This window comes from Triturus cristatus, chromosome 9, assembly GCF_964204655.1.
Source record: "Triturus cristatus chromosome 9, aTriCri1.1, whole genome shotgun sequence".
NCBI lineage: Eukaryota > Metazoa > Chordata > Amphibia > Caudata > Salamandridae > Triturus > Triturus cristatus.
Window position 1 is genome coordinate 862115592 of NC_140592.1, and position 23799 is coordinate 862139390.

General features: G+C 51.2%; 1 protein-coding gene across 1 annotated transcript in view; it reads right to left on the bottom strand.

Moving 5' to 3' along the window:
• Positions 1-23799, bottom strand: part of DYNC1H1 (dynein cytoplasmic 1 heavy chain 1) — a 1397843-nt gene that overhangs the window by 641509 nt on the left and 732535 nt on the right. The window contains exons 49-51 of the mRNA XM_085626346.1: positions 19800-19973; positions 19584-19703; positions 18715-18835 (exon numbers count right to left, since the gene is read on the bottom strand). Coding sequence (XP_085482472.1) covers positions 18715-18835; positions 19584-19703; positions 19800-19973 — 415 coding nt within the window. The remainder of the gene's footprint in view (positions 1-18714; positions 18836-19583; positions 19704-19799; positions 19974-23799) is intronic.

The following is a 23799-nucleotide window of genomic DNA, read 5'->3' on the forward strand; positions in this document are numbered from 1 at the left end:
CCCCCCATCCCCTCCCTTGGCCTCCCGCTCCCCTCACACGTACTCCCCCCCCCCCCCCCCTAGATTTAGCCCCCTAACCATTTCCCCCATACTCTGCGAAACGTTTGGGGGCATCCCCGTGCAGCATACAACGTCTGTTCTTGTGCGGCACACCAGTCCACGCCCCCTCTCCATTTAGCACATTTGGGTGGATCGATCTGCTTCCAGGCGGCTGCGATATCTCTTTTAGCCACTACCAGAGCAGTAGTTAGGAAATATTTTTCATTGCGGGATCCATCCAATCCATCCGTTATCATGGGGGACCTCCCACCCCAGAACCTCTGTTAATTCAAGTTCAATCTCACCCCAGTAGCTCCCCAAGCGCAGGCAATTCCAGACCATATAGAAGAAGTCCGCCGGGTCTACCCCACAGCGGGCGCATGAAGCATCCGGGAAAAGGCCTGCGCGATAGAGGCGCTCCGGGGTCAGATAGGTGGCATGCAGGTAATAAAGCTGGATGAGCCGCAATCTAGCCGATGTGGTAATCGTCCGGGGGGCCATAAGGGCGTCCCTCCAAACAGCTTCATCCAATGGACCCACCCAGGTCTCCCAGTGCTGCCTCAGTCCATCCCAGTCCACCAGGGTGTTATTAACCAGGGAACGATAAATACGGGAAATTCCTCCCCTCCCAAGACACCCCAGCATCACCTAAGCCTCAGGTGGGCTGTGGTCGGGAATCCGTGAGTCCAGAGGGACGCGAGTCTGGACCGCATGGCGCAGCTGGAGGTATTTATAGAATTGCGAAGGGTGCAACGAAAATCGGCCCTGAAGCTCCTGAAAGGAACACATGTGGCTCCCCCGCCACAAGTCACCCAAGCGAGAGATCCCCAGAAGGTCCCATGCTCGAAACCCCTCTAACCCCGCTACCTCCCGCAGCCAAGTACCATGCCAAAGTGGTGTGACTAGGGTCAGTGTCCTAGACCAGCGGGTATGCCGTAGAGCGGCACGCCATGCCAAGAAGGGGGCCCGCGCAACATCCGAGAGCGACAGAGGGATCACCGCCCCGTAGAGCATGTTTTGAATGGAGGAGAACCCCACGAGCTGTACCTCTAGCCTATAGGCCGGATCGTCCCACCCACCCGTGAACCAGTCATGAACCACCAGAAGCTGAGTTGCAAGATAGTACAAATAGAGGTTAGTCATGCTCAGGCCTCCGTCATATGAGGGAATCCGACAACGGTCCAGGGCCAGACGGGGCCTACCGCCACCCCAGAGAAACTAAGTCGCAATCTTATCCATATCCCGGAACCAGGAGCGGGAGAAGGAGCAGGGCGTGTTCTGTAGCATATATAGGAACTTAGGGAGGATCATCATCTTATAGAGTGCGATCCTCCCCAATGGGTTCAGTGGGAGCGACTGCCACTTCACCATGTCCGATCTGGTCTTATTAACCACAGGGGCCACGTTGAGGGCCCAACAGAGCTCCGGAAGAAGGGTGATCCAGATCCCCAAATATTTAAAGGAGAGTCTCCGAAGGGGAATATCAGACTGCCAATCGAAACATTCCCTAGACGGGTGCAAAGGGACCAGGACAGATTTTTTGGGGTTTAGGTGGAGACCAGATGCCTGACGGAAACGGCGAAGAATCTGGCGAACACGAGGGCCCGAAACAGCCGGGTCTGAGAGATAGAGAAGGACGTCGTCCGCGTACAGGGCAATCTTGTCAGGGACCATACCCTGCCAGTCCCACCCACGGAGAACAGGGTCGAATCGGACCAGAACGGCCAGGGGCTCCATCGCCAGGGTGAAGAGGAGGGGCGAGAGCGGGCAGCCCTGCCGCGTTCCCCGCCCTATGTAAAACGTGTGGGAGAGAGCTCCGTTCACCAACACTCAGGCTCGTGGAGCCACGTACAGGACCCGGACCATGGCACGAAACTGGGGGCCGAAACCCATGCACTCCAAGATCTCTCCGAGGTAGACCCACCCCACCAAGTCAAAGGCCTTTTCAAAGTCGACCAATAGAAGGGCCAGATAAGGAGATAGGCGCTCCCGGTGGGCCAGGGCCAGATGTAGGCGCCGCAAGCAGTGCATAGTCCCTCGAGCCGGCATAAATCCACACTGGTCCGGGTGGACCAGTGAGACAAGATGCGGGCGAAGCCGTTGCGCCAGGATGGTAGCGTATATCTTAAGTTCGGTATTAATGAGAGATATCGGCCGATAACCAGAGCAAGACTGTGATGGGGGTTGTGTTTTGGGAAGGACTACTATCGTGGCCGTGTCCGTTTCCGGTGGGAACGAGCCCTTCTCCACCACTCCAGCATAGAGATCCAGAAGCCTCGGGGCAAGGGTTTCACGATAGTGGGCATAATATTCCTGCGGGAAGCCGTCCGGTTCCGGGGTCTTCCCGGATGCCAAGTGACTGATTGCTTCATCGATTTCCTGCAGCCTGATGGGCAGATCTACAGTCTCACCAGCCTCCCATCCCAATTGCCCAAGATCCACCCCGCTCGTCCCCATCATCTCCGCAAGAGAGATACCAGGCGCCCGAGCCCAGTATAGTTGGTAGTAATAATCTGCAAAGGTCTGTGCCACTGTCACGGAGACTGTGTGAGTCACGCCAGCGGAGTCCACAATGGCAGGAATGATCCGGTTAGCCCGAGGGTAAGTAGCTAGCCGATGGAGGCGCGTACTGTTCTTGTACCCCCCATCCGTACACCCGGGCCACCGAGGAGCGTCAAAGAGTCTTAGCCGCCTCCATAGAGTGCATACGTATCTCTTCCCGCAGAAAGGCCAGCCGCCGCACCCGCGTGGCGTCACTCAACGCCTCCTGGTCCCGTTCAAGTTCCAGGGCCTGTGCTTCGCAGGCCATGAGTCGTTGGAGCGGTTTCCGGCGTTGCTGTTGCACGTGCCCCCTGGCAGCCCCCCTAATAGTCGCCTTGCCGGCCTCCCAAAGGATGGCCGAGGAAGAGACAGAGCCAACATTATGAAGATAATAATTGGTAATCTCGCCTCCCACTGTTTTCCGAAAATCTTTGTCCTGAAGGAACCAGGCATTAAGGCGCCACATCGGGCAGGCGGAAAAGGTAGGCGGGCCGAGAGCAAGAAGCAGTGACGAGTGGTCCGAAAGGCCCCTTGGAAGAATGCGGGCGTCCTGAACACCCGCACATTCCGTAGACGGGACACAAATTAAGTCAATCCGGGCGTGTGAATGGTGCGCCGCCGAGGTGAGAGTATACTGACTAGCATGTGGGTGCCAAACCCTCCAGACGTCACACAGGCCCTGGGCCTCAGCCCAACTCGACAACTGCTTCGCACGAGCGGCTCTGGCGAGAGAGATCAGGCCCGTCGAGATCATACGGGGCGTGTAGACGGCATTGAATTCCCCCCCCCTAAAACGAGCGAGCCCGCCAGAAGCGCTGGCAGCAAATCTGCGGTGTAGGAAAGGGCAGTCTCCAACAGGGACGGTGCCACGTACAGGGACAGCAAGGTGAGCGGTCGCCCCTCGAGAGTGCCACAAACTGCAACAGCCTTACCCTGGGGGTCTAAATGCACCTGGGCCAGTACAAAGGGAAAGGCCCGTCTGATCAGGATAGCCACCCCCTGGGAGCCCCTAGCCAAGCCTGAGTGCCAAACCCCATCATACCCGTAGCGGGCGAGAAAGGGACATTTATTGCGAGAAGGTGGGTCTCCTGAAGGAGAAGCACGTCGATCTCCATACGCTGTGCATATTTGAGGACTGCCACGCGTTTGAAACGATCCAAAAGACCATTTACATTCCAGGACAATATGCGCATGGCGGCCCTAGGAATGGGTGTGTCAGCCATAATTATAGTCGGGGGCATGCCTAACAAGAGTTCTCGTCTTCCGGAGTAGAGGGAACGCATCCCTCAGTCCGTAGGGAACTCCATAAACTAATACGACACCATCCGTGCATGAGGTGTGAACGGGCGCCACGGTAAGAAGCACATCCCTTGTGAGGAGCGGATGACCCCGGAGTCGATCGCAAGGAGGGCCAGGGAGCGCGCAGAAAGGGGCCACCCGTTGGGCACTGCACCCACCCCAAAACTGAGGGGGACGCAGGCGCATGGTCTCCCCGGGAGAGACATCGGGAGAGCTGAAAGGAGACCAGGTCAACAGTGTTGTGATGCCATAGAACAACAAAGAGGAATTCACCCCCCACCAACAAAATCCCCCCCTAGGAGGAAGAAACAACCCCAAACCAACCCCAACCCCCCACCCCCCACCATATACTTCGAAAACAGAAGCATCTGTCGCCCTAACGGTATGTAACAACAACCAAGCTAAAACGCTCGGGCTTGAGCACATAGTGGACCCCTCAGTAGATCGGAACAAGACAAAGTCTACTGCCCTGGCCGAGAGCTGCGATTGTAGTGGAACACTGAAGTCCAGTCCCTCGCATAGTCAGTCTGGTAAAGCAACTCCCCTCCCCCCCACAAATCCACATACAGTAAAGGGAAAATCAAATGACTGGACTGCGGGAAAGATCCGTGAGGTCCATTTGTGCGTCTGGCAGGGCTGCAGAGCCCACCCGCAGGGGGGACTCAGTGTGTCGTCCAGTAGCAGCGGGACTTGTAGGTGCAGCCGAAGAGGCCCCAGACGCCTGGCGCGGCCGGCCCATGGTGCGCGTGACAACCGCCTCTCCCTCGGTGCCTCCGGGGCAGTGTGCGTCGCCGTCGACTGGTTCTTAACAGCTGGGGCACTTCCTGTCCCCGACGCCCAGCCGCCGTTGATCCTTGTCCAAATTGATGCAAAGGACGCTGCTCGTCAGCCAGGTCCAGGCTGCTCGCGGCGTGTAAAACAATATTGCTTTGTGTTGAAAAATGACCCGGAGGTGGGCCGGGAACTGAAGCTGGTACTGGAAGCCCATGGCCCGTATCCTCTGCTTCACCTCCATGTAGGATCGCCTTAGCTCTTGGACCTCCCGGGTCTAGTCCGGGAAGATCATTATAGTGTGATTTTGGTATGTGTGAGTCTCTTTGCGCCTCGCCTGACGTAGAATCGCGTCCTTGTTTTGAAATAGAGGATCTTTAAGATGAAAGGATAGGGGGGCGCTCCCGGAGGCCTGGGAGGCAGCGAGCGGTGGGCCCTCTCCACTACAAACCAGGTTGACAGGCTGTATGCCGGCATCCAGGACTTAAACCCGCGTTCCAGGAAATCATCTGCACGGCCCGATTCAGCCCCCTCCGGAAATCCCACCAGGCGGAGGTTACTACGCCGGGCTCGGTTTTCTGCATCTTCAGCCTAGCGGTGCAGTTCCTTAGAGTGGGTGGTCAGTTCTCGCACTTGGTCCTGTAACTCACGGATGTCGTCCTCGGCTGTCGATATTCTTGATTCGGTTTCGGAGATGCGGGCGGTGGCGTTACGCAGGTCCTGCCGGAGAAGGGCAACATCGACCTTGACCACCCCAACCATACCCTCCAGGGAGGAGCGGGATGCGTTGATGGCCTGCAAAATGGCTGCTAGGTACGTATTGGGGGCCGAAGCTGCCTCCTCGGTCGAGCCCGCCCCCCTCTCGGAGGTCGTGAACTGATCCATCCTGGTCTGGGTGGCTGCGGGTGTCGGCTTGGAAGCCCTGTCCTTACCCATGATGGCCGCACCACGGTCAGCGGGGGACATCAAGGCCGGACAGTGAGCAACGCGGGTACCTTCCGGAGACCCCACAAGGACCGGGGAAGTGGACAGCAGGGGGGAGGGTGCACGGCCGGGGCACCTCGCCCGTCCGGAAGGCCAATTGCCACAGGCACCGCAAATCACGTCCTTGCGCGCCGCCCGATAAGGCAGCCGAATATCCCTCAAGGTCCGCCTTGTAACTGCAGACCCGTGGCCCGTCGGTACCCAGGGCGGCGCGCCGCCTCCTGCCGCAGAACACAGCCAAGGCTAAATCCATGCTGCCACCAACGAAGTCACAGGACCCGAGCACTCCGTAGAGACGTCCAAGCACTTCAAGGTGGTCCCCGGTGCACAGGAGGGAAGGACCACCCCCGTTCCAGGCACCTCACGGTGGGTCCCCAGCCACTGATGCCAGCACTCAGCCCATGGCCGCGGGCGCCAAATTCAGTTCAGTCCCGCCCCCCCCCCCCTTCCCCCAGGGTCTTGATGCCTTCACAGCCGACAACGTAAGTCCTGTAGCCAAGGAGGGAAGTGGGGGGGGGGGGGGGGGAGTGAAAGAAGCCGCACACACTGACCGCCGGCCCACGGCCCGATCAGCAAAGGCGGGAGCCTGCCCCGCGCAACTCAACAGCCCCCAGCAGGACGCGAAGGACCAGGTCCAGATGCAGCAGCAAAAGCAGGGGGGGAGGGGGGAGCCGGTCCCAGACCGTCGACACCCGGCCCGAAGGGGGGGGCCCCCCCCCACCACTCCCTGGCCACCTCAACAGCCAAGGCAGCCCCAATTGCACGCCTCCCTCAGCGCCGCACTCACCGGCCGCCGTCCACTACAGCTCGGCCCCCCGAGGCCCGCTCAGCAACACCACACTCACCGCCGGCAGTCCTTAGGCGGGAACACCTCTCTTCTCGCGGGGGGGGGGGGGGGGGCTATGGGCGGCAGCGGCAGTTGTAGCGCCCCCGCCGATGTCCCTGAGAGACCGGGCCTAGACGCCTCGCGGGCGCCGTGGGCTCAACTAGCAGCCCGCCCGTGTCCCAGCACCAGGATCGCCACCTCCAGCCGCCGGCCCGCCTCCAGGCCGCCAATCTTTACTCTGGCCGGGCCGAATCCTGTCAACTTCGGGCCCTGGGCCGCGGGACAGGTCTGCACTTCGATGCGCCCAAAAGGAGTCGGCCAGGGCAGCTCGCCACGGATCAGGGAAGGATTTGCGGGGTCAGGCGTCCGGAGCCTCACCGCCGAGCGGCCATGTTGGACCGGCGCCACCTAGCGCACAGATAGATAGATAGATATGCTACTCTTACGTTATTTTTCATACTCAGTGGATATCTAGATTCAGCACTGGGACATTTCCAGAAAACAGTTGAGAAAATGCGTTTGGGTTATTTGTGCGATTTTTAAAGAATATTATTAGTTTTCAAAAGTAGACACTAAAACTTTTAGGGTGGAAAAGTGTCAATGTAATCCTATGAGGAAAAGCAGGTTATCAGTTTTCGAGGTAAGTAGTCGGTCTTTGGAGTTGGGGTTCTTGGGTTAGACTCAGGGGTCTCCCAGGGTCAGTGATGCACTGTTGTTGTACCCTCAGCGGCACTAGGGCAGCTGGGTGCAGAGTGTTGAGGCCCAATGTTATCCTATGGAGGATAGGGGGGCTCCGGCTGGAGGCTGCTGCAAGCGGGCCACGAAGTGGTGGGAGCAAAGCTCCTATGGTTTAGCTCAGGGGAAGTTGGGGACCAAAGTAGCACTAAAGTTGCACCCTCAGCGGCACTAGGGCGGCCGGGTGCAGGGTGCTGTTTCGAGGTCGGGTGCCCTGTTTATTTCAATGGAGATTCTCCGGGACAAAGAAACACTGGCGGCTCGGGGACGAGGATCTTCCAGGAGCGACCATCACTTCTAGGGTTATGTTGGGATTTGAGAGTTAGTTAGGCACCGTTGGTTTTAGCACACAAGGCCGTGGGGTGCAGGGGTGCCTTTTGACATAGGATTTTCTTACCCGCTCTGGTCGCGGTAAGGGGGGGTCCTCTGGATTGAGGCTGCAGGTGTCGTCAGGAGGCTTGAGGCAGGTCAGGGGTCGCCGGATCTCGGGTCAGGATTGCCGGGGGGACCTCCTCCTGGTGTTGGTTCGCCCGAGCTCGGGCCGGCAGCTGCAGAGTGTGCTGGTTTCGCGGTCTCTGGCTGGTACCAGAAGCTGCAGTTTAAACACGTCCGGTGTTCTCGGGAGATAGAGTTCTGGAAGTGAAGGCAGGCAGGTCCTCCGGGGTTTGTGAGGTTGCTGGCTGTAGGACACGCTGGGATCTCGCCAAAGCTGGTTCTAGGGGAGACAGGCCTGTAGGGCTGGGGCCAAGTCAGTGGGCGTCGTCCTTGTTAGCTCTGCATGGCTCTTCGGTCCATCTACTTATCTTCTTTTCTTGAGGTTTATAATCTGAGGAAGCAAGGTTCAGGGTGCCCCCTAAATACTAAATTTAGGGGTGTTACAGGTAGGTAAAGGGCAGGGTCCAATGGGTCCCTTCCCTGGGGTGGGTACACCTCCTATTCTGCTACTCTCCAGTGGGAGGGGGACCGGAGCCTGTCCCTGGTTGGCTGGGTCCCCCCATCCTCAAGATAGCAGGGATTCAAGGTTGTGCTTCACCTCGTCTCCGCCACCTGATGGGTGGAGGTGGCAGAGGTGGGCACACCTCCCTTCCTCACTTGATTATCCCGCCGGTTCTCCCGCCCAAAGTGGGTGGTAGAACCAGTGGGGACCAGTTGCTGAAAGCAGCAAATGGTCTAAAGAGGCTCACAAAGGAGGCATGCCTTGAAGCTTCTCCTTTGTGACGCCTGCCCATCCTGGGGGAGGAGCGTTGGCACCTCGTCCCAGGAATGTGCATTGTTTCAGGCCCCCGAGAGCAGCAGGATCTCGACCCAGGGGTCCAGAAACCTGTCTGGTGGTGGCAGCCTACGCAGCCACTCACTCAGGTCACTAGAAGTTGGTCGAATTTCAGGGGGCCTCTCTAAGATAACCTCTGTCGAACAAGTTACTTACCTTCGGTAACGCTTTTTCTGGTGGATACAGTATCTGCCTGTGGATTCCTCACCTTGTGAATATCCCCTGCGCCAGCATTCCACAGAATTTTTTTCCCAAGCTCTCTACGCCGACGTGGACGTGATAATACTTCGGCTCCGCTCGCGACTCCGTATGACGTCACCGGAGCCATAAGAGAGCCACGTCGGCGTGATGACGTCAGTTCCACCCATTTTTTCAGTGACTTCGAGGCGAACAGGTGGACCAACGACAGATGCAAAGTATACACAGTATACAATATTCGAACAAATATATAAAGTACATATACAAAAGGAAAGCTAAAGAACATAAGCATTTCCTATAAGTGCATCAGATTGAAAGAAGACACAATGTAAAACAACATATCAAACAAGGCATCCTTTAAGGTATACAAAGGTGGACAACGGGGAGGCGGGTGTACCAGTGAGGAATCCACAGGCAAATACTGTATCCACCAGAAAAAGCGTTATCAAAGGTAATTAACTTGATCTTCTGATGGATACATCTGCCAGTGGATTCCTCACCTTGTGAATAGATTTCCACAGCAGTCCCCACTCCCGGAGGAGGGTGTCCACCCTTTTATACCAAAAAGTCCTGCAAGACAGAGCGTGCAAAATGGCCCTCCCTCCTCACCTCAGAGTCCAAGCAATAATGCTTTGCGAAAGTATGGAGGGAGGCCCAAGTCGCGGCTTTACAAATGTCTGCCACCGGAACACCCCTGGCCAAAGCAGAGGTAGACGATTAGGCCCTAGTTGAATGAGCCCGGATATCCTCAGGAGGAACCTTACCAGCAAAGGTGTAGCAGATCTTGATGGCTAGGATGATCCATCTGGACAGAGTGCGCTTGTGCACAGCTTTGCCTTTAGATTGTCCAACATAGCCCACGAAGAGCTGATCATCCAAACGAAAGTCCTTCGTTCTGTCCAAATAAAAGCTCACAGCTCTTTTTGGTTCCAATCGGTGAAGTCTTTCCTCCTCCTTGGAAGGATGAGGAGGTGGATAAAACACAGGAAGAGTAACAGACTGCCCCAGATGAAAGGGAGTAACTACCTTGGGTAGGAAACCAGCCCTGGACCCAAGAACCATCCTTTCAGCATGTAATGTTAAAAACGGGGGTTTTGAACTAAGAGCTTGAAGCTCACTCACCCTCCTTGCCGAGGTTATGCCTACAAGAAAGACCGTCTTAAAAGACAACAGCCTCAAAGGACAACTATGAAGGGGCTCAAAAGGAGACCCCATCAAAAAAGTTAAAAGATTAAGGTCCCACTGCGGCATTACAAAAGGAGTAGTAGAAAAGCCGATAAGGCCGATAAATAGCCCTTGACCGTGGCCACAGCACAGCCCTGCTGAGCTAAGGAAAGAGCAAACTGAAGCACATTAGAAAGATGGGCTTTTAAAGGGTCAATGGATCTCTCTCCACACCATTTAACTAACTTAGACCACCTGTATGAGTAAATGGACTTGGTGGAGTGTCGCCTGGCCGATAAAATAACATCCACCACATCAGGCGGGAGAGAGAAGGAACACAGGTTGCCCCGTTCAATCTCCAGGCATGAAGGTGCAGGCTCTGGAGATGGGGGTGAAGAACCTGCACCTCCGATTAGGAGAGGAGGTCTGCCCTGAGAGGGAGACGGAGCGGAGGGTGCGATGAAAGGTGAAGCAGATCTGTGTACCACACCCTTCTTGGCCAATCCGGAGCGATCAATATAACTTGAGCCCGGTCTTGGCTAATTTTCCTCAGAACCCGAGGAATCAAGGGTATGGGAGGAAACGTGTAAAGGAGATGTGAGCTCCAACTCAACTGAAACGCGTCCCCCAACGTCCCCTGCAACGGAAACTGGAGACTGCAGAATGACGGGCAATGCGCGTTCTAGCGGGTGGCAATTAGGTCTATCCGAGGAGTCCCCCACGTCCGAAAGACATGACGAACCACCTCCGGATGAAGCCTCCACTCGTGGTCGGCGGAGAACTGCTGACAGACTGTCCGCACGTACGTTCAGCACCCCGGCCAGATGATTCGCCATCAAGCAAATCCGATGATCCTGAGCCCAGGACCAGAGCCGTAACGCTTCTCTGCAGAGACGATACGACCCTACTCCTCCCTGCTTGTTGACATACCACATGGCGGTAGTGTTGTCCGTCAAGACTTGAACCGACTGACCGCGAAGGGAAGGGAGAAAGGCCTTGAGCGCCAAACGTATCGCCTGCAATTCCAGAAGATTGATATGAGACAATCTTTCCTCTGGAGACCAAAGACCCTTGATCTCCAGATCCCCCAGATGAGCACCCCACCCTAGGGTGGAGGCATCCGTTATCACTGTGGCCACCGATGGAGGAAGATGAAAGGGCTTTCCTCGAGACAGATTGCCCCCCACGCTCCACCAAGACAGATCCGCTGCAGCTTCTCTGGAGATCCTGATCGACTCCCTGAGATCTCCATTGTGCTGATACCACTGCCTGCGGAGGCACCACTGGAGCGCCCTCATGTGCCAGCGTGCATGGTTTACCAACAGAATGCAGGAAGCAAACAGACCGAGCAGGCGAAGGACCTTCAGAACTGGAACAACCGCTCCATTGTGGAATAAAGGGACCATTTCCTGAATGTCGAGAATTCTTTGAGGAGGAGGAAATGCTCGACACACAGTAGTGTCCAGTACTGCCCCTATGAACAGGTTGCGCGGAGAGGGCACCAGGTGAGATTTGGGCACATTGATCGAAAAACCCAAGTCGAATAACAGTTGAGATGTTACCTGCAGATGATGTTGCACCATTGTTGGGGACTCTGCTTTCAGAAGCCAGTCGTCCAGGTAGGGGAAACCCGGAATCCCCGACCTCCTGAGATGAGCAGTCACCGCTGCCATCACCTTCGTGAAGACTCGAGGTGCGGTAGTAAGACCAAACGGGAGGACCGCAAACTGGTAGTGTTGCGACCCAACAGTAAAACGGAGATGCTTCCTGTGCGACTTCAGGATCGGGATGTGAAAATACGCATCCTGCAAGTCGATCGACACCATCCAGTCTCCTTGCTGCAACACTTGAAGAACCTGTGCAAGGTTCAGCATCTTGAATTTCTCCTGCTTCAGGTAAAAATTCAAGACTCTGAGGTTCAGGATTGGACGCAATCTGCCGTCCTTTTTAGGAATCGGGAAATACCGGGAGTAGCATCCCTGACCCCTTTCCTACTCTGGAACCACCTCTTTGTAGCAATGCGAGAACCTCCTTTTGCAGAAGAAGCAGATGGTCCTCTGAGCAAAAACCTTGGCAAGGAGGGTAAGGGGGAGGAAACTCCCGAAAGGGAAGGGCGTACCCATTCTCTACGAGGTTTAAAACCCAAAGGTCCATTGTGACCGATTTCCAACCTCTCAGAAAGTGGGACACCCGACCCCCCACAGGTCTCACATGATCTAGGATGGGGGATCTAGGGCTGCTTCCCTGAAGCTTCATTGGGAGCAGAGGAGGCAGAAGATGAAGATGGGTTGCGGCCAGAACCCCTCCGGCCCCTTTGTCTTCCTCTATATGACCCATAGAGAGGATTCTGCTGCTGCTGTTGAGGCTGACGGAAGGTACGAAATGAAGACCTCCCAAATCCTCTATACTTTCTGAAGCCAAATCCCTTAGCCGGAGTCTGCAAACCTAAAGACTTCGCAGAAACCCTGCTATCTTTAAACCTCTGTAAGGCGGAATCAGCTTTTTCCCCAAACAGCTTTTCTCCATCAAAAGGCAAGTCAACTAACGTGGCCTGAACATCAGCAGAGAAGTGGGAAGAACGAAGCCAAGCCTGCCTCTTAGTGGCGATCGAAGACCCCATAATCCTAGCCACAGAATCAGCCATGTCTAGGCCCGACTGAATAACCTGCCTTGCAGCAGCTTGAGTGTCCGTTACAAACGCCATAAAAGAGGCCTTCTCCTCTTCAGGCAGCTTAGGGGCTAACAGCTTCATCGAGTCCATCAGGGCATGAACGTAGCGCCCCAATAAGCAAGTTGCATTAGTCGATTTAAGAGCCATGCTTCCAGAAGAGAAGACCTTTTTGGCTGATTGTTCGGTCTTTTTAGAATCCCTATCAGCTGGTGCTTGAGGGAAGGCGCCCGAAGATTGCTTCTTGCAGGAATATTGCACCACAATGCTCTCTGGTAAGGGGTGAGAATAAAGGAACCTCGGATCCCCCGGAGCCACTCTATACCTCCTTGCCACTTGTCTGGATACTGCAGGCGAAGAAAGAGGCTTGCGCCAAACGTCCATCACTGGCTCTAAAATAGCCTCATTAAAGGGCAACAAGGGCTCAACAATTGACGATGGTGAATGTAGGACTTCAGTTAAAAGGTTTGGCTTATACTCTGCAGAGGGCAACTGTAAGTCCAACAACTCTGCAGCCTTTCTGATGACTGAATGATAAGGGGCCAACTCTTGTGGAGGAGAAGACCTAGCAGAAGAATGCTCCCATTGCGGAGCAGTATCAAGTCCACTAGCATCTTGAATGCCTTCAAACTCATCAGTTGATTCACCAACCTCACCTTCCTCCACTTCCTCCCTATATCACTCCTCCTCCAAAATCCTCTGGGCCTCTCTCCGAGAACAGATCAGAGGACCCGGCATCGGCGGCGCCGTACGCGGAGTCGGCGGCACCGAACGAGGAGTCGGCGGCACCGAACGAGGAGTCGGCGGCACCGAACGAGGAGTCGGCGGCACCGAACGAGGAGTCGGCGGCACCGAACGAGGAGTCGGCGGCACCGAACGCGGTGCATATGGAGTCGGCGTCAAGGGAGGCTCCGAAGGCAAACGATCCAGTCGAGGCCGGGATGGATCTCCAGACTGCGCCGGGAACTGCCATGAAGGAGCCATCGGCAAGAAGGGCATAAAAGGAGCCTGAGCATAATGCTGCAGCACTCCCAAAGTGTATGCCATAGGACCCACGGGACCAGAAGGTGCGCCGGATGGGAAGGCAGCCCTTTGAAAAACCCTATACATAGCATTGAGGAAATGCGTTGGATACGCACCCGGAGTCGGGAATTGCGGGTATGGGTTTGACACTGGATCCGGTCGAGGAGTATCAGGAACCGGAGACGAAGTGTCCTCCACTGGCGTCGCAGGTTCAGCTGGCATCGGAGAAAGATCTTTCACCTGATCGGGCTCTGCGTCGGAAGCTGCAGACTCCACTGGCGCCGGTGACTGCGCCGGAATCAACTTTGGCGTCTTCTCAGGAGACATACGAGAAGGGGAAGGAGTAGGAGAAATAACTTCCTTGCTTCGACACCGAGGCGATGGCGACCTCAAAGTCTTACTCCTCGACGATCGGCACCGAGAGCTATGCTTCCTCTTCTTTCTGTGTTTCTTCAACTTCGATGAGTGTGAAGTCGACGACTTCGGCCTCGACTTCTTCTTCCTACCTCTTCTTCCCTTCTTCGCCTTGGCCATGAAGAGTTTCGCCTCCCTCTCCTTCAGGGCCTTGGGGTTCATCTTTCTACAGCAGGAGCAGTCATCCACATCATGGTCTGAAGAAAGGCACCACAAACAATCTTCCTGAGGGTCAGTAATTGACATGTGGCCCCCACATTTCCTACAAGGCTTAAAACCTGACTTTCTCGTCGAAGACATGGCAATCCAGAAACAGTAACCCACTGCAAAACAACAAAGTAGCAGGAGAGTGCTGGAAAACCGTTGCGCGTCGACGGCGCGGATAAAAGGGAACTGACGTCATCACGCCGACGTGGCTCTCTTATGGCTCCGGTGACGTCATACGGAGTCGCGAGCGGAGCTGAAGTATTATGACGTCCACATCGGCATAGAGAGCTGGGGGAAAAATTCTGTGGAATGCTGGCGCAGCGGATATTCACAAGGTGAGGAATCCACTGGCAGATGTATCCATCAGAAGTGCATTTTACATTAAATCACACACTGGTATCGGTGTGGGTTTAATGTGCTTTGTAGTTTGATACCAAACTTCCCAGTCTTCAGTGTAGCCATCATGGTGCTGTGGAGTTCGTAATGACAAACTCCCAGCACCATATACTCTTAATGGCAACACTACACTTACTGGGTCCAGAAATGGACTTGGGCACTGTAGGGGTACAGGGCTCATGCACCTGTACCCTCACCACTGGCATAGGGCACCCAGCTAGAGGGGTGACTGAAGTGGTTTGTGGGCATGGCACACAGAGATGTGTACCATGTCGACTCTTTGTTTTGTTCGGCACCAAGACACGCAGCCTGCAAAGGCAGTGTGTGAGTGTCAGGGTACAGGACCTCTAAGGGTGGCACAATAAGTGCTGCAGCCCTTTGAGGCCTTCTCTGGTCACAGAGCCCTGGGTACCTGTGGTACCATTTACCAGGGGCTGACATGTGGCCAGAGATGCCAATTGGGTTTAGGCTTCAATGCAGGTTTAGGGAAGGAACACAGGCCCTGGGTACCTGATTGGCAGGAGCCCAGGGCACACTCAAAGTACATCAGCAATTCAGCAAAAGGTGGGGGCATACCATGCAAGAAAGAGGGCACTTTCTCACATACCATCTACAACAGCCCAGGCCTCCTCCAGGACTTGTGGCACCACTTGTGCAACAGTCTTCTACAGAGAACAAGAGTAACGGCCCAATGGGCATGCAGCGTTTACTGACCGCAATGCTAGGCTGGTGGATGGGATTTTTTTTTCTTCCAAAGCTATATTGCCTCTTGGAATCCCTATCCAGGGGTGCAGAAGGGAACGTGCCATGAGAAGTAGAAGCTTGGACCCCCCCAAGCTCTCCGGGTTGGGTGAGAGGTGATGAAAGATGGGTTGCACGGAGCAGGGCGGTGGCAGCGAGCGATTGTTCTATTCACAGGAGCCCTTATTCGGGGTTTGGACCAAATACCCAGAAGAACATCCGTTAAGGCCTCATTAAATGGCAGCAAGGGTTCCGTGTTGGAGACACCAGGATGCAGGACCTCTACCTAGACATTGGTCTTGACTGCCACAGTAGGAAGCTGAAGGTCCAAGACCTACGCATCACCATGGCAAAGTAAACTCCCTCCTCCGTAGCCTGGTTAGGAGGGGAAAGCTTCTTCTACCTCTTACATTCTTAAAGCCTGTAAGAAAATCCTACCAATTCTCCCCAAAGAAAGTCATCAGCTAATTATCACAGCCCTAGTAATGTCCACACTGGACTATTGCAACAGCTTATATGTCAACATCCAGGAAGGACTAATGAACAAACTACACCTCCTACAGAACGCAGCAGCCAGACTGCTGTCTGGCATTCCCAAGCATGCCTCCATTTCAGCAGAAATCAGAAAGCTCCACTGGCTGCCAGTGCGTAAACGGGTGCTGTTTAAGGCCCTGTGTATAGTACACAAAGCACTTCATAAAACTGGACCCAGCCACCTCAAAAAACAATTCCAATGGTACACACCTACTAGACGTTTACAGTCCTCAGATGCCAAACTAGTGGCGGTACCTTATGTTAAAAAGGCCAACTGGGTGGGTAGAAGTTTCACTGTTGGGGCCGTCAAGGCCTGGAATAGACTTCCGATGAATCTCAGAACCTTGCCAAATATCCTGGCATTTCGAAAAGCACTGAAGACGTGGCTCTTTACCAACTAGGCTGAACCCCAACTGGCATCCCCTCTTTCTTATATGGGACTCAGGAAGGATTTCAAATAGAGCCAGGACACCATCGGGTAGCAGTTTGCGCTTTACAAATGTCCATAACATAACATAACAAAGCATGTAAGGCTCTGGAGAGGTATCCAAGCCACTGGCATTAACCAGTTCCTCATAACAGTCCATTTCTTCTGTGTCATGAGGGACTTCTAAGGGGTCCTGCATCCTCTCCCAATCTTCCTCGAATCCTAGCTCCTCGGAATAAGGTTGAGGATACGACAGAGCCCAAAGGTTCATTGCACCAGTCTCGGCGTCAGTGGACGCCCGACCGGCTCCAGGTCATCTGGGATTTGAATGGGGATGGCATCACCGGTGGTTGCCGGTGAGGGTCTCCGTGTTGGACACGGCACTAGGGAAGGTCGAGTGGGTATGATAGGCGTCGGTCCAGATCCGGGAATAGATCCATGAGGAGCCTTGGGCACCGAGCCGCCGGCACGGAACACAGAGGAGCTCCTTCTGCTGAGCCCGCAGGGCACGAAGGTGCACCGGCACTGTCAGGCGAATATGGTGTCAAACTGTAACTGGGCTAGGTGCTCTCCCGTCACCGTAAAGGGAGGGAAAAGCAGAGCCAGCCTAGGCACCCGCTCCGTGGAGAGGGGCCTCGAACAGCGAGACTCCTCTGTCTCGTCGGGTGATGAACAGGGCGAAGTATGTTTCGACTTCTTGTGGATTTTTGGGTGCTTCTTACCTGGCCCCTTCAAAGATTTCGAATGAGAGAACGAAGACTTGGATCCCCTTGGGCGTTGCTCGGACCTTCTCTCGACTGAGCCTGGGAACGAGATCTCCAAGAAGATCTCTGAGATGCCGCATGCCGGGCTGCAAGCACCTTTGGGGAGCACTCCCTCAAAGCTTTCGGCGCCATGGCCAGCATGACTTCAGGTCGTGGCCACGCTCAAGGTACCAAAGGCACACTAGGTGGGGGTCTGTAACTGACATGGCTCAGAGATAGGAACCACACTGTTTGAACCCAGAGGTTTTCTTGGACATCCTACACACCGAAATTATTTTGACAAAAATAAAAAAAATAAAAAGTGTCAAAAAATGACAGAGCGTAGCTCTCTTCGATGGATCTGCCCTGACTGGCGCGGAAGGAAAAGAAATGATGTCAGTGCGCCGAGGTGGCGCCTAAATAGATGATGCAGACGTCACGACAACAATGACGATGCCATAAGACATCACGCGGAGTCAACTGGCACCACTACCTGCACGCAGGGGCACTGATTAGAAAAATCTTCCAGATCCAGCCTGACACCTGGAAGTTCACAAGTAAGGAATCTGCGGCTAAATGTCTCTATCATCTCTATATAAAAATGCTTGTTATTTTTCTAAATTTGTCTTGAGTTTCTTCTGCAGTGCGTGTCATTTATTGACTGTGTGTGTTCAACAAATGCTTAACACTACCCTCTGATTAGCCTAAACTGCTCGCCCACATTACCACAAAAGAGAGCATTTTTTTAAGTCCTGGACTTTCTACCTAGTGTACCCCTTTTTGGTACACTACAAAAATAGCCCGCTTCCTACAGGTGGCAGGAAAAGGCCAAGCCCTACTTAGATTTCTTTGGCTTCTTCCTTGACTTACCTAATGTCATTCATCGAGACAAAGATGGACCTCTGGAATAACAGACTTCTGGACCTGGAATAGGACCAATCTTTCCACTTGGAATTGTCTCGTCGCTGAGCCTTCAAGGGCTTTGCAATGTAAAGTTTCACCTCGAGGTCTCATATGGCCTTCGGGTTCATCAATATGCAGTCTCTGCAGGTGTTAAGAGTTGTGACTCGACCCTAGGCATCACAAGTAGATCTGATGGAGATCTGTCACAAACATTTGTTTGAGACAATTCTTACAGGGTTTAACGCCTGTTTTGGGAGGCGACATTTATATGGCACACAGAAAATGAAGAAGTAAGAGTGTCAAAGAGACGAGAGGTAGCTCTGCATCCTCGTCTGGTGGTTCGAAAAGAAAGGTACTGACATAATCATGCAAGAGTAGCGGCTATATAGGCTTTGAATGTCATTTCCGGAGAGGAAAAGAGTCAGTGTGAAGCCGTACACCATCGCTTATCTGCACGCAGATGTAGTGCTGAAAAGTTTCCCTATTAGGTTTGATGCCGGCGGAATATTCAAAAGGTGAGGCATCTGCGGCTACAAGTCTCTATCATAAACAGATAAGGCGCAAGATAGTAAAACCTTGGGCTGCAATGAAACTGCGCAGCACCCACTTTTAAAAAATCTTGAGCACCTGACAATTCTACATCTTTCGTACTAAGTGTTTGAAACATTTTTATGGAGGGACACTTTAGAAACACAAGTAAGAACAAACCAAGAGATAACGGAAAGAAATGGTGAAATGCATTTTTTAAATAAATGGCATTTCATTTAAGCTTGGTTCATACTGAAAATTGAACATTTGTGGTGATACTTAATTACTCCATGAGAAACCTACCATTTTGTGCCTCAATAACAGCAGGCTCGACTTGATCCAAGTCTTCTTTGACACTCATTTGCTTATCTGCAATAATTGCTTGCTGTTTGTGTAGTTGTTCTTGAATTTCTTGACTCATCACCTACAAAACATGCATGACTGTCAAAAAAGTTTTGAAGAGTCCTCGGACAGCAAATTTCAAATAAGGTAGGTAAATGTTCATAACATTAGTGGCTGTGGAATCAAAATGCCTGTGGTTAATGAATTGAAATGAAGGAAACCATATGCTACCTACCATGCATACATATGCAGTGAAGATCTAGTAGTGTTTCCACACTTATTATTGTGCTACTTGATGTAAGAGTGTAGTCAATTTTCCTTGGGTCCATTGCACACTAGGTAACATTAAAATAGGATAAATAATCCATTGGAAATCATATTTGTGAAGGTCGTCTGACCCATGAATAGAAAAGAATAGAAAAAGTGGCAGGCATAATTATATTTAGACTTGTCATTTGCTAATTGTAAACTAATTACCATATTCCCTAGGCAAAGTAGCATGCTTTTTGATGCACTTCCAAGATTCAATCATGACACAGAGGAAGATTCAATATTATATTTTTAAAGGCTACCACTTGGGATGAGGTATGGAGGAGGTTATCTAAATTCAACATGCAGGACTTTAGCGTTGAATTAGTGACACATTATAGTATGCATGTTTGTTCAGTCTTTAGAGATACAACTGGCTGACAGGCTATCTAATCAATTTGATAACCTTACAAACTTTTTCTAAGGGTGAATTTAAGCTAGCTGTGGCGGTGGGGAATGTAGTATCCAAAACAATCAAAGTATTGAGGTACATGCAGTAAAATGAGGCCTACGAAATATACCTTCTTCTTTTCTGCTTCCTGTTGATCTTTAACCATTTTTTTCAACTTGTCATTGGCAGCTGCATTCTTGACTTCCAACTCTTGGCTTTTTATCCTCAAGTCACGGCGCAATTCTTCAACCTACAGTTATTTGCATGTAACATTGAAAATTAGTGTAGTGCACCTGATTATTTGTAGTTTATAAAGTAAATCGAAAACAATTGGTAAGCTAAATACCTGATCAACAGTTTCCTTTATCTTTCTTAGGCCAACATTCAAATGCATCTGTTGTTCTTCCAGCTCACTCCGTTTTTCGTTGAACAGATCAGCATAGTGATTAATGAAATCTAAATAATGTCGTGGTGTGATTGCCATTGTCCTGCCTCCTCTCTTAGCCAATCTGGCATTTGCCTAACAAATAGAAATATAGATTTATAAATTTATATACACTTGTCAATCATAGTTTCAAATTCATGAACACCACCATTGTGCACAATCCCAAAGCACTTTTGTTATTCGCAAAATTAAACAAAGCCTATCAAAAAGCAACATGTTTTTTATTTTTTTTGTCTATTAGTACATTCCTAGGAGCAAGCCTACACTTGTATTAAACAAAAAGAAATACTAGAGCATCAAATTAGACTCTTAACTAAATAGAGCAACACTTCTACTTCAAACCCTTTAATAAACGTCTATACATCTCACAGATAATGTACATAGTTGTTTTGAAGGTTCCTTTAAATGTGCAATAACAGATTTTAAATTCCAAGCAGACATTAAAGGGGCATTCTGGTGTTCTTACTGTTAGCATGCAGAAATTGGTAAATAAAACTTTACATGAAGATCCATTTAGAAGACACAAGGAGAACTACATACCCAGAATGCAGCAGTGTGGCAGACTGTTCCTCAGTTCCTTTTCCCGACCCAAAGAAAGATCTCTGAAAAGGGGGGGGCCTATTTTTTCACACATCTTTTTTCAGTCGGTTTTTAGAAAGCTTCTAACCAATAGACTTTGGATTTCATTACTTTTTCCCTTTATCTACTCACTGCTGTAAGAGCCTCTTTTGACATGGTTAGCCCCCCACTTTGTGCAGGAAAAATGATGTGGTTTTGATTGGAAGAGCACAGGGTCCCTGTCAACCAGGTCCCCTGTGCCAGAACTCCATCCCTGAAACTGTACCACAATTGGCCCAAATTCAGACTCCCCAGTACTTTAGGTCCCTAGTAAACAGCACCCTGGTACTTAGGGCATGGAGACTGAAGATGGTCCCCTAGGGATCCCTCACCAGGGCCATGCTAACTGCCACTGTAGCCTGTATGACTTGGTGCAGGCAAAAACAACAAAGTCGACATGCCACTGCCTGTGTGCCATGTCAAGGAAGCACTGCCTAAGGTATAGTTAAGACACCCCTCTAGCAGACCTTACAAGGCCTAAAGCAGGGTGCACTACATCTCAGGTGTGGGCATCTCTCAGGTGTGGGCATATCTGTATGAGCAAATATGCCCCTATAATATTTAAGTCAATTCTTAATATTGTAAGTCCCAGGAATGCCATTGAGAGCACATGGGCTGGAAACCAGACAACTTGAGTTGCCCAGCACCATGATGGCTTCACTGAACCTAGAAGTGCTTGATACCAAACAACTCCTTTTACTAAACCCACACAGATGCCAGTGTTGGGTTAATCAAAACATGTACCCAGAGGGCACCTCAAAGGTGCCCTCTGAAATCCTACCAATCCTGGTGTGGTCTCTGACTGGTTTTAGGCAGCAAGCCACCACCAGACATGGTTTAGGACCCATTGTAGGAAGCTGGCTCTGGTTATACTACACCAAAGTAAGGTATAGTGTGCAAAGAGTCCTGTGAATCCCCAAAGGCTTACAGAGGTAAAAGTAGATAATGCCTTACTCTTTATTTGTGGTAGTGTGGGCAAGCACTAAGGCTTCATCAGAGGGTAGTGTTAAGCATTTAGTGTACACACTCAGGCACAAAATGATTTCACACACTCAAAGACCGAACTCAGACCAATTGTTTGTATCAAAAATAATTCTTTGTTTTATTTTCATTTATAGAACCAAGGAGGACTTGTTACAGGCAAATATGATTGCACTTTTCAAGACAGGTTGTTATAAAGCAAGCTGGATGGATATTGACTTATTACAGGTTTGTAAAAATTTGCAGATACAGTTGCAATTACTTTTGGATTACTTTGGTTTTTTTTTCAGAATTACGTTTTCTACTCAGTGTGATATGCCTAGATATCACACTGGGACATTTCCTGAATAGAAGGTAAGTAAGTCAGTTTCTCTCAAAGCACAGTTTCTTAGTTTTTCATACAAATTTAAACTCCACACTTGAAACCTTTTCCACAGAAAAACAGTCAATGCAGTCCTATGGGAGAAAATCAGGTTATCGGTTTAAAAGTGAGTAATCGGTCTTTGGAGTTCGGTTTCTTGGGTTAGAACCAGGGTTTCCCCAGGGTCAAGGAGGCACTCCAAGAGCACCCTCAGCAGCACTAGGGCAGCCGGGTGCAGAGTGCTGAGGCCCAACGTTAGCCAATGGGGGAAAGGGGACCTCCGGTTGGTGGCTGCTCACGGACACGCCACTTGGATGGAGGAGCACAGCTCCAAGGCTTTAGCTCAGGACAAAGTGGGATTCAAGATAGCACAATAGGTGCACCCACGGCGGCGGCCGGGAGCAGGATCGACATCAGGAGCCTGTGAGAAAGTGGCTCTGTATATACTGTTCCCAAATAGGTATAGTGTGTACAGAGTCCACAGTCCCCAGAGGTTTGGCAGAGTTTAACGTTAGATATAACCTTACTCTCTAAAGTGTTAGCTTGGTCGAGCAGTAAGGCAGTATCAGAAGACAGTGTAAAGCATTTGTTGTACACAGTCAGCAAATGGTTTCACACACAAGAACTGAATTCTAGGCCAATGGTTTGTATAAAAAAATATATGGTTGTTTTTATTTTAGAACCAACAATCGGTATCAAAATATACTTTCTCAGAATGAGATACTTTAGTTAAATACTTTGCAATAGGGAATTGACTTTTGCAGATAATAGTTACAGTTTTGTTGCAATAGGCAACACAGTTTCAAACACATTAATACATTGAGCTCAATGGGAAATTTAAGTTATGTGCGCTCGATTACTTTCAGGATTACTTTTCTAACTCCAGGACTGGATCCTAGATTCAGTCCTGGGAAAGTTCTTGGAAACGAGTACATTCGTTTTAGTTACTGTTGTGATTTTTAAGCAATATTTTGCTATTTTAAAAGTTGACACTTAGAAACTTATGCTAATCAAATTACCAATATTATCCTATGGAAGCATTTAGCAGGTAAGTGGGGTTATGGTTACTTTTTCTCGGTCAGTGTTGGATCCTAGATCAGCACTAGTGTACCACCTGTAAGCAGTTGAGAAACTGTATTTAAGTTACACAGGCGATTTTTAAGGAATATTTATAAGTTTGCAAAATCGACACTTAGAAGAAATTTCATAGAAAAACAGTCAATGGTTTCCTATGGGAGAAAATTCAAGTTACGGGTAAAGTATGTTATCGTTACTTTTGTAATCCAGTGCTGGGCTCCTAGGCTCAGTACGGGGGCATCTATCTAAAAGAGGTAAGTAATTGCGTTTTCACACTTGGTACGATTTTTAAAGAATATTTGTAGTTTGCAAAATCGACACTTAGAAGAAATTTCACAGAAAAACAGTCAATGGTTTCCTAAGGGAGAAATTTTAGTTAGTGGTAAGTACGGTTGTAAGTACTTTTCAGGGTCAGTGCTGGGCACCAAGATCCAGCACTGGGATCTCTCCTAATAGCAGGTGAGTATTTCCGTTTTCGTTACTCGGTTGATTTTAGGTGAATATTTTAAAGTGTAGAAACTCCACACTTGGAAGAAATTTCAGAAGAAGCCAGTCAATGTTACCCTATGGAAGAAAAGTGAGCTATCGGCTTTTGGGTAAGTACTCGACTGGCAGAGTTAAGGTTCTGGGCATAGACCCTGGGGTCTCCCAGGGTCAGGTAAGTACAGTTGTTACACCCTCAGCGGCACAGGGGCAGCCGGGTGCAGAGTGAGTTAGGCCCAATGATATCCTATGGGAGGCAGGGGGGCCTTGGTTGGTGGCTGCGAACTAGCAGGCTACGCGGCTGTGGGAGCTGGGCTCCTGGTCACTTGCTCAGGGCAAATGGGGAAGTAGGTAGGAGTAGAAGTTGCACTGCCAGGGCCA